This window comes from Alligator mississippiensis, chromosome 3 (genome assembly GCF_030867095.1).
Source record: "Alligator mississippiensis isolate rAllMis1 chromosome 3, rAllMis1, whole genome shotgun sequence".
Classification (NCBI taxonomy): domain Eukaryota; kingdom Metazoa; phylum Chordata; order Crocodylia; family Alligatoridae; genus Alligator; species Alligator mississippiensis.
In genome coordinates, this window is record NC_081826.1 from 35,930,262 (window position 1) to 35,946,525 (window position 16,264).

Here is a 16,264-nt window from a genome sequence, read left to right on the forward strand (position 1 = left end):
CATGCTTACAGCCTTGCACATTTGAGTCCTAGGGCAACAATGGCATTTCTGCTTTGATTCTTCAGAAAGCAGGTAATTAATTTTGAAATTACCTTTTACCATTAGAAAACAATTTCATACACAGAGACAACTTTAGTTCAAATCGCATTAGTTTAAAAAATATACAAAACTTGAACCAGCTTCTTTTTCCTTCCTCTACTGAATTCAACAAATGCTGAAAGTAGTTGGTTTCATATGATCTAACTTCTTCCCCAACCCTCAACTCCCTCCCCCCACACACAGAGGATATGTGGATCAGCATGTCTACTGCAACTAACAATCTTCCAATATGCCAAAAAGTATGAGAATTAATGTCTTAACTATAATGTTTTAAAAGCAAAATATACACAGTAGGTATAATGAGGCACAAAGGGTTCTGTACAGGCAAAAAATTCCTGTGTAAAATTGTACAGGCAAATAACCCCTTAAGATATATGACAGATCACTCTTCCCTGCAGGGTTTCTATTTCCTGAAAAAGCAAGTTATTGTGATTTTATATCTCTAATCATTTTAAATTCTTAAGGTCATCTTTTCAGTCTCAAATGCTAACCACTGCAGTACTGTCTCCAAGCTATTCTTTTCATGCAGCACTGAAGAAATAGCCAGAATGCAGTAATGAAGCAAACAGCAGCAATGCTCAAAGAATACTGCCTTTTCTGCAATTAAAGAAAGGCAAATAAGTGAAAAGTAAAAAACAAGGTACCAAGAGAAGCAAATAATAATAAAAACAGTAGTAGCAACAAAAGTTTCTCTTACAAAGAGAAGTACCCAAAATATAGTTTAATGTAACCTGTGCAAAACACAGACAGCATATTATTCAAATGAGTTAATAAATTATAACATCCACAATTCTGTGCAAGTACACAGAATTAATTTAAATGAAATATGCATTTAAAAACAGTAGTTTTAAACAGAAAATATTTATAAATTCTTTGGTTACACAGGGTAATCTCCTAGTAATACTTTCAGCCTCTTGGTGGAAAAGCAAGACCAGCAATATGTTCCTAACTGCTGAAGCTGGAGCTACACTGCAGCCTCAGGGGAAACAAACTGTCTTCTGTTGCAGAATAAAAATGGAGACTAACTGATATGAAAGGAAAATGACTGAGGAGAGGAATATACAGAGAAGGGCAGCCCAAAATACTAACGTGGCAGCACTACACTCAATCTGGCTAAAAAAAGTCTTTAATCGCAACCTTTGAGATCTGAGATACAGTACAGTAGACACTAGAAGCACATTGTTCATCTTTCAGAAATACACTCCCAAGTTTTTCTTACATTTGTTTGGGAATCAGTTCTAAATGTAAAACTTGAATGCATGAATTTAGGATCAGAACTCCAAAGACATGAATGCAATGGGCCATAATTTCAAAGGTGGCATGTTTTTATTAACTTCAATAGGCATGTTTGCTGCTTGGTCTTTTTGAATGCATCTACACATGTACATTTACTGTGCAGTAACCAAAGTTGATGTGAACTATGGATGTGTATCTAAATATTACAACTTAGGTTGACTGAACATAATTTTGATATCTATATCACGCATGTGTCAATTTGATGCCCAATTAGTTACTGCATAGTAATGCACACGTAGACACGTTACTGTGCAGTAACCCAGGGGCTTCCCTGATGGGTATGCCCAGCCACTAGGGGGGCAGCCTAGCCCCAGGGCTCCTGGCTGGCCACCTCTCCTGGCTTCAACTTGTGACTAAAGTTAGTTCCAAGTGCTGGCAGCTGGCTTCAATTTGGGACTACAGTCCCAAGTGCTGGCAGTGGCCAGGGCAGCAGTCCGTTTAAGAGTGTAAGTCACTTTAAGAGTGTAAACTGGGAATTTAGGTATCAACATTTATGCACCTAATCCTAAACCCTTTGAACAGACCTGTTTTGGTTTGGTTTTTGAGTGGCTCTGAAAGTCACTCTAGTTCAAGTACCCTAAACATCTCGTGGAGGAGCCAGGTCAAGCCCACAAGGCGAGGGGGCTCCGTTCCCACCCCTCCCCCTCAGCTCTGGCCATTCAAACCAGCCGGAAGCTCCCTCTCTCTCCTTCTCCCTCCCTCCCCCTGACAGCCTGTGGAGTATGGCAGGACTGAGCTGGTGGTCAGCCCAGCCCAGCCCCTACTGGCTGACTGCATGATAAATTAGCCCTAGAAGGAACACAAGTTCCCTAAGGTGCTCTGCTTTTCAGTGACTTAATGTAATACCTGATTTAACCAATTCTTCACACAACCAGCCATTTTAAAAGAACTCTGCAGCCATGCATATGTGTTATGACATGGCTGTAGACTGCTTTCAGGGGCCGAATCACTCAAAAATATCACTTCTGTCTGCGCCCTGAGAGGGACGGGGTAAGGTATGCTGGGATGCTAGAGGGTAGCAAGGAGGCTTCTATCAGAGAATTCTACCAGAGACCACTTCTGCCTCATTGGATGAGGCAGAAGTTTCCACCAGATCCACCATTTTTGGTGAAGTAGAAACTATTTGAATGCTTGTACACTTAACCTTTCTACCACTGGCACTATGACAGCATTATACGCTAACATCTAGCAATTTTCCTGAATCCTTTCCCCCCAGGCCCGACATTCTCTTTCCTATCCAACCACCTTGCCAAACTCACTCCTGACAGCTAGGAAATTAGTCTTTCCTTCCCTTTCTCTCTTTGGCTCCCTGTGAAATCAGATGATAATTCCAGCACACTAAACTGCCACAAAAACACTGATAAAAAATTGAAGGAAACGTAATTTTGAAAAGACTTTGAAGTCATTTTCATTTTTAAGCTTCCATCTTCTTACGGGTACATATTTAAGTTGAAAATTTTTACCTAGCTCTATGGCTGAGTACAAGAGCTGCCTGGCATATGCTGCACCTTTCTTTACCTATGTAGTCTTTTGGCATGACAGTAGACTTCTTCCTGCAAAAGACACAGACTAGCACAATCCATACCCCATCACAGTTACTGATGTAACTACAGGGCCTCATTGCAAGTCCTGTAAGCCTTGAGGCAGCTGTACAGGACATAGATTGTGCCAGTGCCTGCTGCCAGGGAATACTGCAGCACCAAAATGCTATATGGATAGGCTTACTAAGGTTATATCACTTTGAATAAAAGGATATTGAGGATTAAATATATTTTCAAGCAGAAAATTACCCAGTGAAATTTGAAAGGATATTACATTTTACACTAACAAGCTTTTATCCTTAGCCATCTGTCTACTACTGACAGACAAGAGATACCTAACTTTTCAAGTGTGTACCTATTACTGTGAAGAACCTAACTTAAGACAGTTGGGTCTCATTTATTGGGCAACTTCAGCTTTCATTTCAGTCAATGCCTGGCATTCTGCAAAATGGCTGATTATGGGTGGATACTGTGAAATAATTTCTGGTTGGACAAAGAAAAAGTTAACTTATAGATGCAAACAAAAAGAAAGGGAAAAAGCATTTGTGTGACTTAGAGGATTTGTTTGTCTCAAAGAATGAAGGAAGCTCTGATTACAGAAGGGATTCAAAGGAAAATATGCATGAGTAAAACTTGGGAAATATCTACACGGCATAATTTGGTGCTGTATTGCACATTTAGAGCTATCTTATGGACAGGAAGCAGTATATCCACATTAATATAGCGCTCTGCCTAAGCTAATATGCTCTGCTTCTCAGTGTGAAATTTAATACCCCTCTCAGAAGAAAAAATTAGGTTGGTGAATGCAGCATTAATACAGCTTCTTTGGACTGAGTTAACTAGTTTAAAGCGAGTTCAGGTATCAGGAAGGATATTGAATGTATATGCCTTTGTTAGATTTGTGTTTCCTTTAAAGAAATCCTTAATTCTGATTAAATTAGAACATAATGCCAGACTCCCTGATATTAGCCTTAATTATTGCGAAGTGTGATCTTATCATTCTGGAGATTCATAGATTCATAGATGTTAGGGTCGGAAGGGACCTCAATAGATCATCGAGTCTGACCCCCTGCATAAGCAGGAAAGAGTGCTGGGTCTAGATGACCCCAGCTAGATACTCGTCTAACCTCCTCTTGAAGACCCCCAGGGTAGGGGAGAGCACCACCTCCCTTGGGAGCCCGTTCCAGACCTTGGCCACTCGAACTGTGAAGAAGTTCTTCCTAATGTCCAATCTAAATCTGCTCTCTGCTAGCTTGTGGCCATTATTCAACAGTATTTCTCCCTTCTTAAACATCTCACTTTGAGTCCCTGCAGATTCCATAGTTAAGTATAGCTGAGGGTGTTTCTGGAATTCAGAAAGCCAGGAAATCAGTCTTGGCTTGCCCCTGTCTTAAAAACAGCAGTTATGCACATAACATTTTTCTTTTCTCCATATAACTGGCTAAGGACTAGATCCAATAAAAGATAAAGGCACCTAGGGTGCCCGTACACATGTTGGCAGGCTTGATCAACTGAGTTTGCTGGAGCGTGCTAATTAGCATACTCCAGCTAGCCTCTACATCTCATGTATCATGCTTTGAAATGTCAGCAGGAATGCTTCAACTAAAGCTCGTTCATGAGCACCTCCGCCGCCATTTTGAAGCATGAGGACACTGATACACGAGATGTTGAGGGCACTTTAGCTAGAGTGACTTTCAGATCCACTCTAATTAAAGTGCCCTCTCGCCCTGTCTACCCCCAGAGCACATGTAAAAACACCCCTAAAGTCCATGGGCATGCTCAGTGCTTATCTCCTACTGAATTCCACTCAGGATCTAAGAACAAGGGAACTCTGCCTAAATACCCTGAGGGGCCTGACTCAACAAAAATCTTCTAAACATACTTACCACTTCAGCTGGACCACTGTTGAGCCTCTCCTGCTCTCTCTCACTCAGTCTGTGGCCAAGCCCACAAATAAGCCAAACCTTGGAGCAGTCCTGAACATGGACTCCTGTACCATTCTCAGGGTTTCTGACTGCATGCTCACCAGAAATGTGTGGACAAGGTTATATTTCTTGATGGCACTCCTAGGGTCAGCAGGAAGGTGTTCTAGACATGGCATAATTTTCCTGGCTTGGCTGTATGCTGAAAGGAGGTAAGTAGGTCCTGGACACAGCAGCAAGCTAGTATAGACATATTTCACAGTGAGAGGATCAGCCTCTCATGAAATGCCTTGTGGTGTTACATATCCTTTATATATTAAGCTAGTGTTTAGATCTTACACTTTGTAAAAGGATCTTGGCAGTGCCCCCCTTTTCTGTAATAGATTAGTCATTATAGAATCATTTTGGAAATAGGAGGCACAGGTTCAATGTCTTCCTCCACCTGAGATATTTTAAACCCATATCTTCCACCTCCCAGAAGCCTAACCACAGGATCTGGAAGAGTCTGCCTGGAAAGGAACTCGGTGTTAAAGCTGTGCCACTATACAGAAAGGAATTCAAGAGCTGTGGATCCAAATGGAGAACACCAAAAGTAGCCTGAGTCTAGTCTTGCAGTTAGGGCACTCATCTGGGAGAGTTCTGGATCCTGCTCCAGGGACTCATTCTGAATTTTATCTGATAACTGCTTAATGTAACTGGATGAGTCCTTCAACCCTAAGCTATTATATACAGGGTGGGCACGAGCTCACCACGAACCTTATTTGAAAAAGATTCCTCCCCAGACCCTCTGCTCAGAGTTTCCTACTGGCTAATTCTAGGTGGTTCCCAGCTCCTTGTGCAGCTTGTGCAGGTGTTTTTGTTTGCTATTATTATCTGCTTAGTTCTTCCATGCACTGTATAAGGAGCCTAAATGGCTATTTCTACCTTGTAGGCTCCATTCCAGAAGGTAAATGTTAGATATTACAGCTTCTAAATTATAAACATCTAAATACCTTTATTGGATTTAGCTTTATATTATTTTGTATTTATGTTATCAATAATGTAACTCTTGCAATGCTTGAAAAGTATATATTAGTTCTTAAATTTAAAAAACCTAATGCTTATATCTTTAATAGCTCAGATTACATGCATTCATGTGTCTTGTTCTTGTATTCTGAGCCACTTCAAATAGCTCCAGAGCCTCAACACCTAATAGAGCCTCTACCAAGAAGCTCTTTAAGATATCTACATTCCTAACTCTAGTCTTGCAAAGTGGTACAGGAAATTAAATTACACTAGTTACAGGTGATTATATTGATAAGCAAAACAAGTATCCCATCCGCAGCAAACTGGTAGCAAACAAGACTGCTGACCGGACTGGAAATAGTATATAGTCTTATCTCGTCTACATATCACATCATTTCTGCGAATCTCATGAAAATTTTCTTTAGACTTTATGTATATGTTCATATCTCCCAAATCATCCTACAAATCAAAACATAAAAATAAAAAGACGGTATTTTCAAAATCATTTATCTCTGATCTAACTACTTCTACTGAAGTCGTTCCCCATTGACTTTGCAGGGCATAATGCAGCACTTTTGAAAAGGCTGCTCTTTCGAAAATCGCATCTTCATATTCTGAAAAACACAGGAAAGCACACAAAGCTCCAAATCCTTTAGTTTAGTCCAAAAGCCATATTTTCAGAGAATGAGCTAACAGATGAGCTCTGGTTGCAGTGAGGGTAAGTGAATATCATGACAGATCAGCGGAGAGACTACAGCAGCAGCAAACAAGCAAAGGAGTATCCGAGGAAAGAGCTAGAGGGGAACCGCTATATGATAAAAGAACAATGGGAAAATCTCCACACACTCAAGTGATAAAATTTACAAACTGTGCATTCCTGTATTATTGCTTAAAAGTGTGTGTGTCAGTGTGCCCATTTGCACAATGACAGGAGACCAACTTCAGATCCATTTGCAAATTTGACCCCAAGTCTCAAAACACTAGTATTACAGTTTAATGAGCACACACACACACCCCTGCTAAGAAAGAGAGAGGCTGCTCTTAAAAACATACAGCTCTACCTATACTGAGAAATGCTGTTTTCTTCACTAATGCCTAGCAGGAATATTATTTTATAACTAGATGGCACTGAGCATTAAAAATGGGCCACATTACCAACTTCAAAATGATTATATTAAACAAACGTTTACATACTGAAAGTTGTCCAGACAAGAACTGCGGAACATCCCTCAACATGCCAGGACTCATGGGAGAAGTCACTGAAATAGAAGGTCGATCCATTTTTTGAGATTCAAATGAGCTAGAACCTGAAAATACAAATGTATATACCTTAAAACCTATGTAATGTTTTTTACTCTCAAAGTCCTGTAAAACATTAAGATATACAAAAGGCATGTATATCAAAAAAGCCTGTTATACAATAACTATGCAGCTTATAGTAATGAAAACTGGCATTCTTGTAATGTATTTAGAATTACCAAATGCCTCTCAAGATGCAGAGAAAAATCCAATTAAAATATGTTGTGAAAATTCATGTCACGCATAAGGAATAAATGGTATATTTCAATATTTGCTAGATATTTCAAAACATGCTTATGTGCTAGATCCCCTCAGTTTCCACTGATTTAATTGGGTCTTCAAGGCATTCTGCACGTTTCACAAGGCACTCAGAACTTTGTTGAATTAAATCAAATTATCCTGAAATTTTATAAAAATACCAGAAGACAGGTGATAATATTTGGGTGTTTGGTTTGTTGTTCCAAATAGTGGGACAGAACAGATTTGTGACATTACAGATAGAGCAAGAGGAGGACCATAAGTTAGTATACCGTACAAAAATGGATATTAATATCCAATTTCTTGCAAAACACAAGCACATTTATTTTGAGGCCTGATTCATAACTAGAGAGTTAGTGTGTTTGTTTACATTTCTGTAATGAACATGTTTATACTTTTAATAATAGCATATATAAATAAATAAACTATAAGATGGCCATAGAAAATACATTCAGAAAGAAATTTGACATCCAAGGTCAAAGGCAAAGATAAATCTTTATTTTCCTCCCCACAGAAATTTTGATTTGGTAATTTTTAAGTCATACTGAGTGGCCCAAACATCTCCTATGTTTTTGTTTAATAAGTTTTATTTATTTTTGTTTAATAAATAAAACTTCAACACAGGAAATTAAAAATGAGGACTGCCACCTTAACTGCCCCTGACTTCTGATGTGTATTATTAAAGAGTGATCAGCAGCTAGAGTGATACAGAGACAGAGAGAGAGCCATCTTTTCAATTTCTCTGTTTGCATTCATGTAAAAGAAATTTACTACCAAAAAATGAAACTTACTGGACTCCAGTTGTGCATGTGTACTGTCAGGTATTCTGGGAATATCCCTGAAATCATGAAAAGCAAGACAGGCTGATCCTTTATCTAACAGTAATATAAAAGCTTCAGTCAACCATAAAAATGTTCAAAATCACCACAGAATACCTCAAGAAATCATTTTATACATGATTATATATATATGGGCTGCCCACAACCAAATGGGAGATTTACTCCCACCTAAATTCATATATGCAAACATAATATATTTATAGTTCAATAACAAGTAAAGGTTTATATAACAAACAGTTTAATGAATGCAGCTAAGAACCTGTAAAGCCACAGATAGACAAGTACATTAACGAAAATCATACAATCATTCAAAAGTTCAACATAGTCTGGAATTGTTCAGAGATGACCTTGTTATGACAACATAAACCACTTTACACATGTTGGTTCACTGCCAGTGTTGTCTATGTTCTTTGCTGGCAATAGATATTCAATAAGGATAATGTACAAAGAAACTTTTACTCTTCCTATGGGACCACTAAATATGAGGTTTGTTTGACAACTGGACAAAAATGAGCAGCCTGAGTATTTTCTATTATGTGATAACTATTAGCAAGCTGGATGGGAATACAGCAGTAGCATAACTAAGAGTGGGGAGAGTACTGGGATGTGGCCGTGGGGAGGGGGGTGTGCCTCCTCTTGTCCCCACCCTCCACCTTTTTTTCAGTGCCTCTGACAGCCAGATGCAGTACTCATGCGAGATGTGAGAGGAGTGCAGAGCAGTCACTATACAGTTGGCCCTGGCCAGAGGTTTCCTTGCAGGCAGAGCTGCTCCTCTGGGGGGGTGTCATTTAATCTTCTTTCCTCTTTTTTTTGCCGCAGAATTTCACCTTTTAAATTGCCTCTCAATACTCAATTCAGCAGCGGCTTCCATGTTAACCCCTGCAGCAGCACCACCTTGCCCAGTTATATCTGCTGCTTCTGCTCCCTGCCCTGCATCCCTGGGCACAGAGCTGTCAAGTTATGCCTCTGGAATGCAGATAATAAACCATGTAGGTCACAAATAAATTTAACACTAAGGACTTGATTTGAATCCCTGAACACAGGCTATTTGTTGTTCCAGCTAAAACAGCAGACATAACCATTTAAAGCTCTAGCATATTTCTACGAGAAGATGCAAAGCATATGGCTATGTCACTTTGAAGCATCCATGTTCCAGTGACTAAGCACCTCATTAGGCCATGGGTGCACAACGAGGACTGTTCTCCCCAGGCTACCCATATATAGTTTCCATTAACAATATGTTGGTAAAAACAAATAGTGCTGTAATGGGTATCTGGGCACAATGAGGTAAGAATAGTGACTTCAGCTCTGAGTCAAACTAAAAACAGCCTTTAAAGTAATTATTTGTGCTTAAATGTGTTTGTTTTTTTGATATGCATATGAGGGAAGGGGCCTGTTAATAAATCCTTCTGGCAATACAATGAAACAGATCTATAGAATGTATATATAAAAGCTAATCTAGTACAATGCAAAAACAATTTGATGAAAAAACAGTTCTCAATGAGATACGGATCATTAGAAAGATACCTTTGTTTAATGGATGGAGGAATCTTTCCAAGTTCAGTGGTGCTGCAGTATTCAATAAACCAAATGTTTCAAAAGAGATACAATTGGCATAATAAAATGCAGTGACTAAGGAATTCTTATTTCTGTCATCTTAATACATAAACATATGTAAAAAACGTATTGGGGCTACTGCATAAAGACATATTCAGGGCTTACCTGTTTTACACAGATAGAATTTACAGAAAAATCCATTACTTGCCTACCTTTTGGGGAAGAAACGTGATCCAGAATCTAAGCTATTATTTTTTTAAGTTTTTTTCTAGCATGTTTATAAATAAGCCACCAATAAGATGTACCGCTGTGAACCGATGAAATAATTTCTTCTTGGTGTGTAAAGAGCTAAAGCCTTCAGCTTGAAAGATGTGATCTATTCCATTCATCCCCCTGAAACTATAGCTAACAAATATTGTGTAATTGCGTATGTGATCATTCTTACAGATGAGAGTCATTAAGTTCCCTCACTTTCAGTCACAAGTTAGGAAAGTGGTCTAGGGTAAATGAATGAATGAGTCTGAAAATGTCTGTGGTTTATAGGTGCTTCCTGGGGTTGTATCACTGAGTGGATAACCAGACAAGAGAGGTTAGCAATATGAGGGGATACCTGAATTGTAAGAAGTATCTTGCGAATTATGGGGGCTGAAGAGTTTAGCTGGGGCCAAAAATGGACATCTCAAAATATGTCCCCATTGGCCATTACTTCTTCACATGGATTCAGAAAGGGAAGTGGGTGGGCAGTAGGGTGAAGAGGCAAAGAGGCTGCTTGCCAAACAGTGTCTCCACAGCAGACCTCCACAGGAAGGAAGAATAAGCGCAGAGAAACCCCTGAAGTCTACCTGACTTCGTGAGTATCTAGGCAGGCTGCATGAATGCAGGGCTTCAATGCATGTCAAGGAAAATGTGTGATACCTGGGAGCCCTCAACAACTAATGAGACCAATTTGTTTCATTACCTAAAATGCTATCGCTACTTATGTGCTTATCCCAAACTATCCCCAGTCTCCTCAGGTTCCAAAAGGCCCAAATGTCCCCTACCAACTGACTAAAAATCTTCTGTTCAAGCTTGAAAGAATCTACAATTCAGGTATGTACTGTCAAATGAAAGGTTTTTGACACACTGAACACTAAAAATGAAGTAACACTGTAAAATAAACTGGATATAAAAGACAGCATAACAGGGATTACTGTACTATTCTTTCATTTCCATATTCAGTTAAGAACTCTTTTAAAGTAGATTTATGATTTCTAATGAAGTGCACCAAGATGCCATGAAATCTAGCATGCTAATTGCAACCTCCTTTCTCCTCTTCATCCTCCTCTAGTAACTACCCTGGAGCATCCCCAAATAGAATACAGTTCAGTTCCATCTTTATTACAATATCATCATTATTAAGCATACAATCTTTTTTCTGCTGGGCTTTTGAGTTGTCATTCAAAGCATGTTTCACTATAAACATATTTGATAGCATACTTAAAACATGATATTATTCTTTGGTATGGGTCTTAACTATGTTTAGAACAGCTAATATATATTAAAACTAAAAAACAGCTGAAAAGTTACATAGATGAGGAAAAGACCATTCATCCTTTAAAATTCATTTTAAAACAATGAGAGGGGGAAATTGTATGCAAAGAAATTACTAACTCATTTCATTTTTTGAGGAAGATCCTCCAGGATCTACCATTTCACCCAGCTTCTTACCTGTTCCTATCACCTTCAGTTTTCATATTAGACAACCCACAGTACAGTCAGAGCAAACTGACTCATCAGAATTTGTCAATGTATTTTGAATGTCAGAGTCACATAAGAGTGACACAATATGTTTTCTATCTCACAGAAGACAATTTGCAGTCTCAGCCAGTTTGGAAAGCTCTAGCTTGAGCCAGAGTCTAAATACAAGCTTTCCAAATGGCTCCACAATGCACTGACATAGTATATAAGAATAAATGGTGGGACAAGATATTAGTTATCCTAACTGAAATAATGACTTCTGTTGATTTGACCAAACATGAATCCTTCAAAATTTTAAATGGTTTGACGTTTGATTTCTTAGGTCAAAACCTAGCCTAAGGCTGTGTCTGTCTAGATATAAACCCATAAGATGCATTGCTTCCAGCCCCATTTTAGCTGTGATTGGGAATATCCTGAAGCCCAGTGATACTGCAATACATAGGTGGATTCAGGATTTTAAAAAGGGGTATATAGCTTGACCATGGCGGGAATTGGAGGACAGGGGCAGGTGGGCCCCCAAGGCTGGCACGAGAAACTGAGAGGAGGCTGGGCAAGGAGCAGGAACCTGCCTTCTGTTGCCACCATCTCTGGTAGAGCCCAGCATTGCACAGCTGTTAATTGCAGCTGGAGCCCTTGGGCTGGCAGAGGACCCAGTGATGGAGAAATAGAACAGGGACAGGAAAAGGGAGGAACAGTTGCCTCTGCTGTTGTCCCCAGCTGAACATGGCACCTCTCAAAGCTGCTCTCCACCATCCCCGGTTCGAGTGGGACAGCCACCCCTGAAGTGAATGGTCCTGTGGTTCCCTCCACACCTGGGTCAGCCAGGGACAGTGGCAGCAGTGTTGGGAAAGCTCCCCCTTTCCAGCATCTGTTTCTGGAGATTCCAGCTGTTGGGAGCAACTGCGCAGGGTGCTGGGTTCTACAGCAGTGACAGTGGATAGATCCCCCCTTTCTGCGCCTGCCCCCTATTGTCCTCTGCTGGGCTGGGGGCGGAGAGTTCCATGGGCTACTACTGCACATCCCCTGACCTGCCCCTGCTGCAATAAGTTCACCATATACAATGGAACCTCATCAGAAGACATCCTGAGCTTTCAGTGCTACCAAAACTTAAATCTTATTCTGTCTTAGTCTCAAACCACAAAGAGTAACTGATGTATAACCTGTATCCCAAGACAGTTATCTTTAAATGAGACATAGAATTAAATATACAGAGGGCCAAGTAACAGCTGTGCAAAGGGGAGCCAAACATTTTCAATTGGGAACTCAGTTATAAATACATTTAAATTAGCTACTGGAGTTGGAAGATAAAAATCCTCACTTCTTTGACAGCCTAACAGGAACACATAAGGCCAGAATAAAGGGATTATGAGGCCCACATGTAAAGCAGGCACTCCCATCTCTGCTCCTGCTTATTTCTTCACCAGTGGGGCAAGCAGTTATTGATATAGAAAGTGGAAGCTACTTAAGAGCCTGTATCACCTTTCTCACTGCAATTACAGAAAACCCACTATAGTGACAACAATAATGGCACAGTTAAGAAAAGGGAGATCATGGAAAGAGGGAGCAACAGAGAAGAGATGCTAACATGGAAGAGAGGGGAAGAAAAGAAAAAAAATGAAGACAGAAATGAAAAAAATAAAAGATGAAATAAGACAATACTAGGATGGGGATCACCACTGAGGTTCTTTTGGCTTCAAGAGCTAAATAGCTTGTTGAAAGAATCTAAGAAATAAAATTTGCTGGTATATAAAAAAGATACTTAATCTTCCTCATCTCCTCATGTGAAACTTATCATTATTATAATATTTACAGCCCCCATAAGCACTTTAGACTTTTTTTCCAAACCATATGGTAAGACCTGGTTCTGCTCTGAAGAGCTTATTAATATTAACATAAGAGACAACCCCATGGACAAGACCCACATTAAATCTTTGAACATTACCTTCACCTTCAAACTTCAGAATTCACAATTTTAATCATATAAATTCTATAATGTCAAATTGAGCCCACCTTCAAATATCCCCATTGGAATGGCCTATACTAAAGTTATTTTTTTCTTTAAATTTTTGGTCATTGGTCACCATGATACTCAGGGATCACTAATTGTATTTTGAAGCTAGAGCAATTTTATAGTTATACATATCAGGGTCAAACTCACTGGGCTTCATTCACCCAGTTCGGATTGAAGGGCTTCTCACAGACCAAATCCAGACCACAGGGCTTCCCATAAACCAGATGACCTATATGTGGTGGCAAAAGTATTAATTCTATGGCTGCTGGAGCTGCTGTTTCAGTTTTGTCTCCAAACCCCAAGCTAGTTAGGCCACTGAGACTCACGCCCCCCGCTCCCCCACTGCTGCCTTAGTTGCAACAGTGTTAACTCCTTGGGTTCTGGAGCCATGTTGACACAGCATGGATTAATGCCACCACCATAGGTACACCCAGCAGCTGCATGGGTCAAATCTGTCCCATGGAAGTAGGTGTCCCAAGCTATGAGAAACCCCAGGGGCTAGATGATCCAACTCTATGGGCTAGATCCAGTCTGCAGGTCATATGTTTGCCATCCTTGATATATACTATATTTTAAATACTTCAGAATCACAGATGTATAAAACAAATAGGGATATACACAACAAAATAATGCAAAACCATATGACTAGGGAAAGCAAATATAAATGAACTAGGGAGGTACTACTACTAATGTTTGTCTTCACAGCCCTACTGTGACCACACATTGAACAGTGCATACAGAACTGGGATCCATGGGTTAAAAAATAGAAAAATAATAGAGAAAATTGAAAGGGCAACAAAAATGATGCAAGTATTGAAGAAGGTATTAGCTGAAAAAAAATTAGTGAACAAAATGTATAAAGTCTAGGAGGGAAAACGAACATGACCAGTACCTTTAAATAAAAATATAAATGAAAAGAATTATTCATAGTCTCAGAAGACAGCAGAACAAGGAAAGAGCCTAAAACCATAGAAAAAAAAAGTTTAGAATAGATATAAGCAACTACGTGCCAAAGGTAAGAGCAACTAGACAATGTAATAGAGTAAAAGGAAAGTGGTAAACAATTTAAGACTTAACTACAATATATATGGTGGGTTCAGCTAATACTTCATTAAGGTATACTATGTCCCAGATGCTAACCAACAGTTGATTAGTCTTTTCACTTACAAGCAAAAAAAAATGGATTTCATACACAAAAGAATCACCCCTTACATGAGAGTATGCATTATATTAATACAGTATATATTTTGACAAAAATAATTACATTGAAGAAGATCAGCAAATGAGTCCAGGTTCATTATGAGCTAACTGACCTGTATGTGACACAAGTGGTGTGCAAGGGATAAAAAACAAGTTGTTTCTTCTGAAGAAAAGTCACCTGTTTCCCCATCCAGGGTATTCACCAGCCCTTTTACACTTTCCCATGAGTCTATAATAGCAGTTGTGCTCATTCTGTGAACCGGGAAATGCCTCCTGAACCTCTCTCAAGGGATATGAGATTCCACCCCACCACGAGTTTTAATGTGTCCCTAACACACTTTACTTTTTTATTACAAGTGATATACCATTTTACATTTTTTACAATCTCTGTGAAGCTGTCTTATATGTTTGAGGCTTAAAATAAAATCTAATGGCATCTTATTTTAAGCAGTACAAAACAACTCACCCAATTGGCCTTGAAACTACAAGCTCCACTTGTGGCTCAGGCTTGGATTCTAAAATGATGTTGTACACCTCCTCAAAGGTGGCACCTTGTAATAGCCTTCCATTCCACTCTAACACTTCATCACCTACAAATGCAGTAATAATAGGAAGGAATAATTAGGAAAGAAAACTTATCCTATGATCAGCCTTTACAACAACAGCCTCACCATTCTACTACAAGTTTTCTGAATTGTACAATCTGTACTGTAGAACAAATACAATGTCTCAAATACACAAAAGCCAGTGAGAAGCTTTCCATATTTCAGCTTTGATTGAATAAATATCAAGGAAATACTAATATTGGCACTTAACCCATCTAGAGCCAAATACAGTGTGGTCTCAGAGGTATCTAATTTAGGTACTTACCAAGCTCTGTGGCTTATGGGGCGGGGCCAAACAGGGGTACTTTTTGGAATTTAGGTACCTAAATTCCACCTGAGTCCTACTTACTGCCCCCAGTTGGGCCATTACCAATGTCAGATATAGCTCTTTACTAGTGTTTGTGGGGGGAGTCTTTTTTTAAGGTGAGTTGCTCTTTTGAAAAGTTCAGGTCATCACACAACAGCCTTAACCAGCAGCTTGAAGCCTTACTCGCATTTTACAGTTGTACAGTCTTTCCATGAATCCTAAATCTATTCTAATATTAAAATACAATATTTCTTGTAAATTTCCGAAGATAGCAATCCTTAGCAGTTTTAAAGGGAGCTGGATTGCATACAGAGGTATGGGCAGGATATAAAATATAAACATTTCTTTGTTGTGCTGGGTCTTTAGAGCAGATTTGGGGTGGCTTGGTTGGGTCTACAATTAAAATATATTTCATACAATGAGGGGACAAATATGCATCACTGAAGACACAACACAATCTTAACTACTGGCAACAGTGGTATGGGAGGAAAAATGAAAACTTGATTTAAAAATTATGTGAGACTTGAGAGAGTCTGCTAGAGTGATAATGTGGTTAATCTAGTGACTGAATGTGTCTCATTTTGAACT

General features: G+C 39.3%; 1 protein-coding gene across 7 annotated transcripts in view; it reads right to left on the bottom strand.

The window, feature by feature from the left end:
- RIMS2 (regulating synaptic membrane exocytosis 2) overlaps positions 1-16,264 on the bottom strand; it is a 933,811-nt gene that overhangs the window by 398,373 nt on the left and 519,174 nt on the right. For all 7 annotated transcript variants that reach the window (XM_059723819.1, XM_059723822.1, XM_059723820.1 and 4 more), the window contains 3 exons: positions 15,231-15,354; positions 8,212-8,258; positions 7,058-7,170 (listed from right to left, as the gene is read on the bottom strand). In XM_059723819.1, coding sequence (XP_059579802.1) covers positions 7,058-7,170; positions 8,212-8,258; positions 15,231-15,354 — 284 coding nt within the window. The remainder of the gene's footprint in view (positions 1-7,057; positions 7,171-8,211; positions 8,259-15,230; positions 15,355-16,264) is intronic.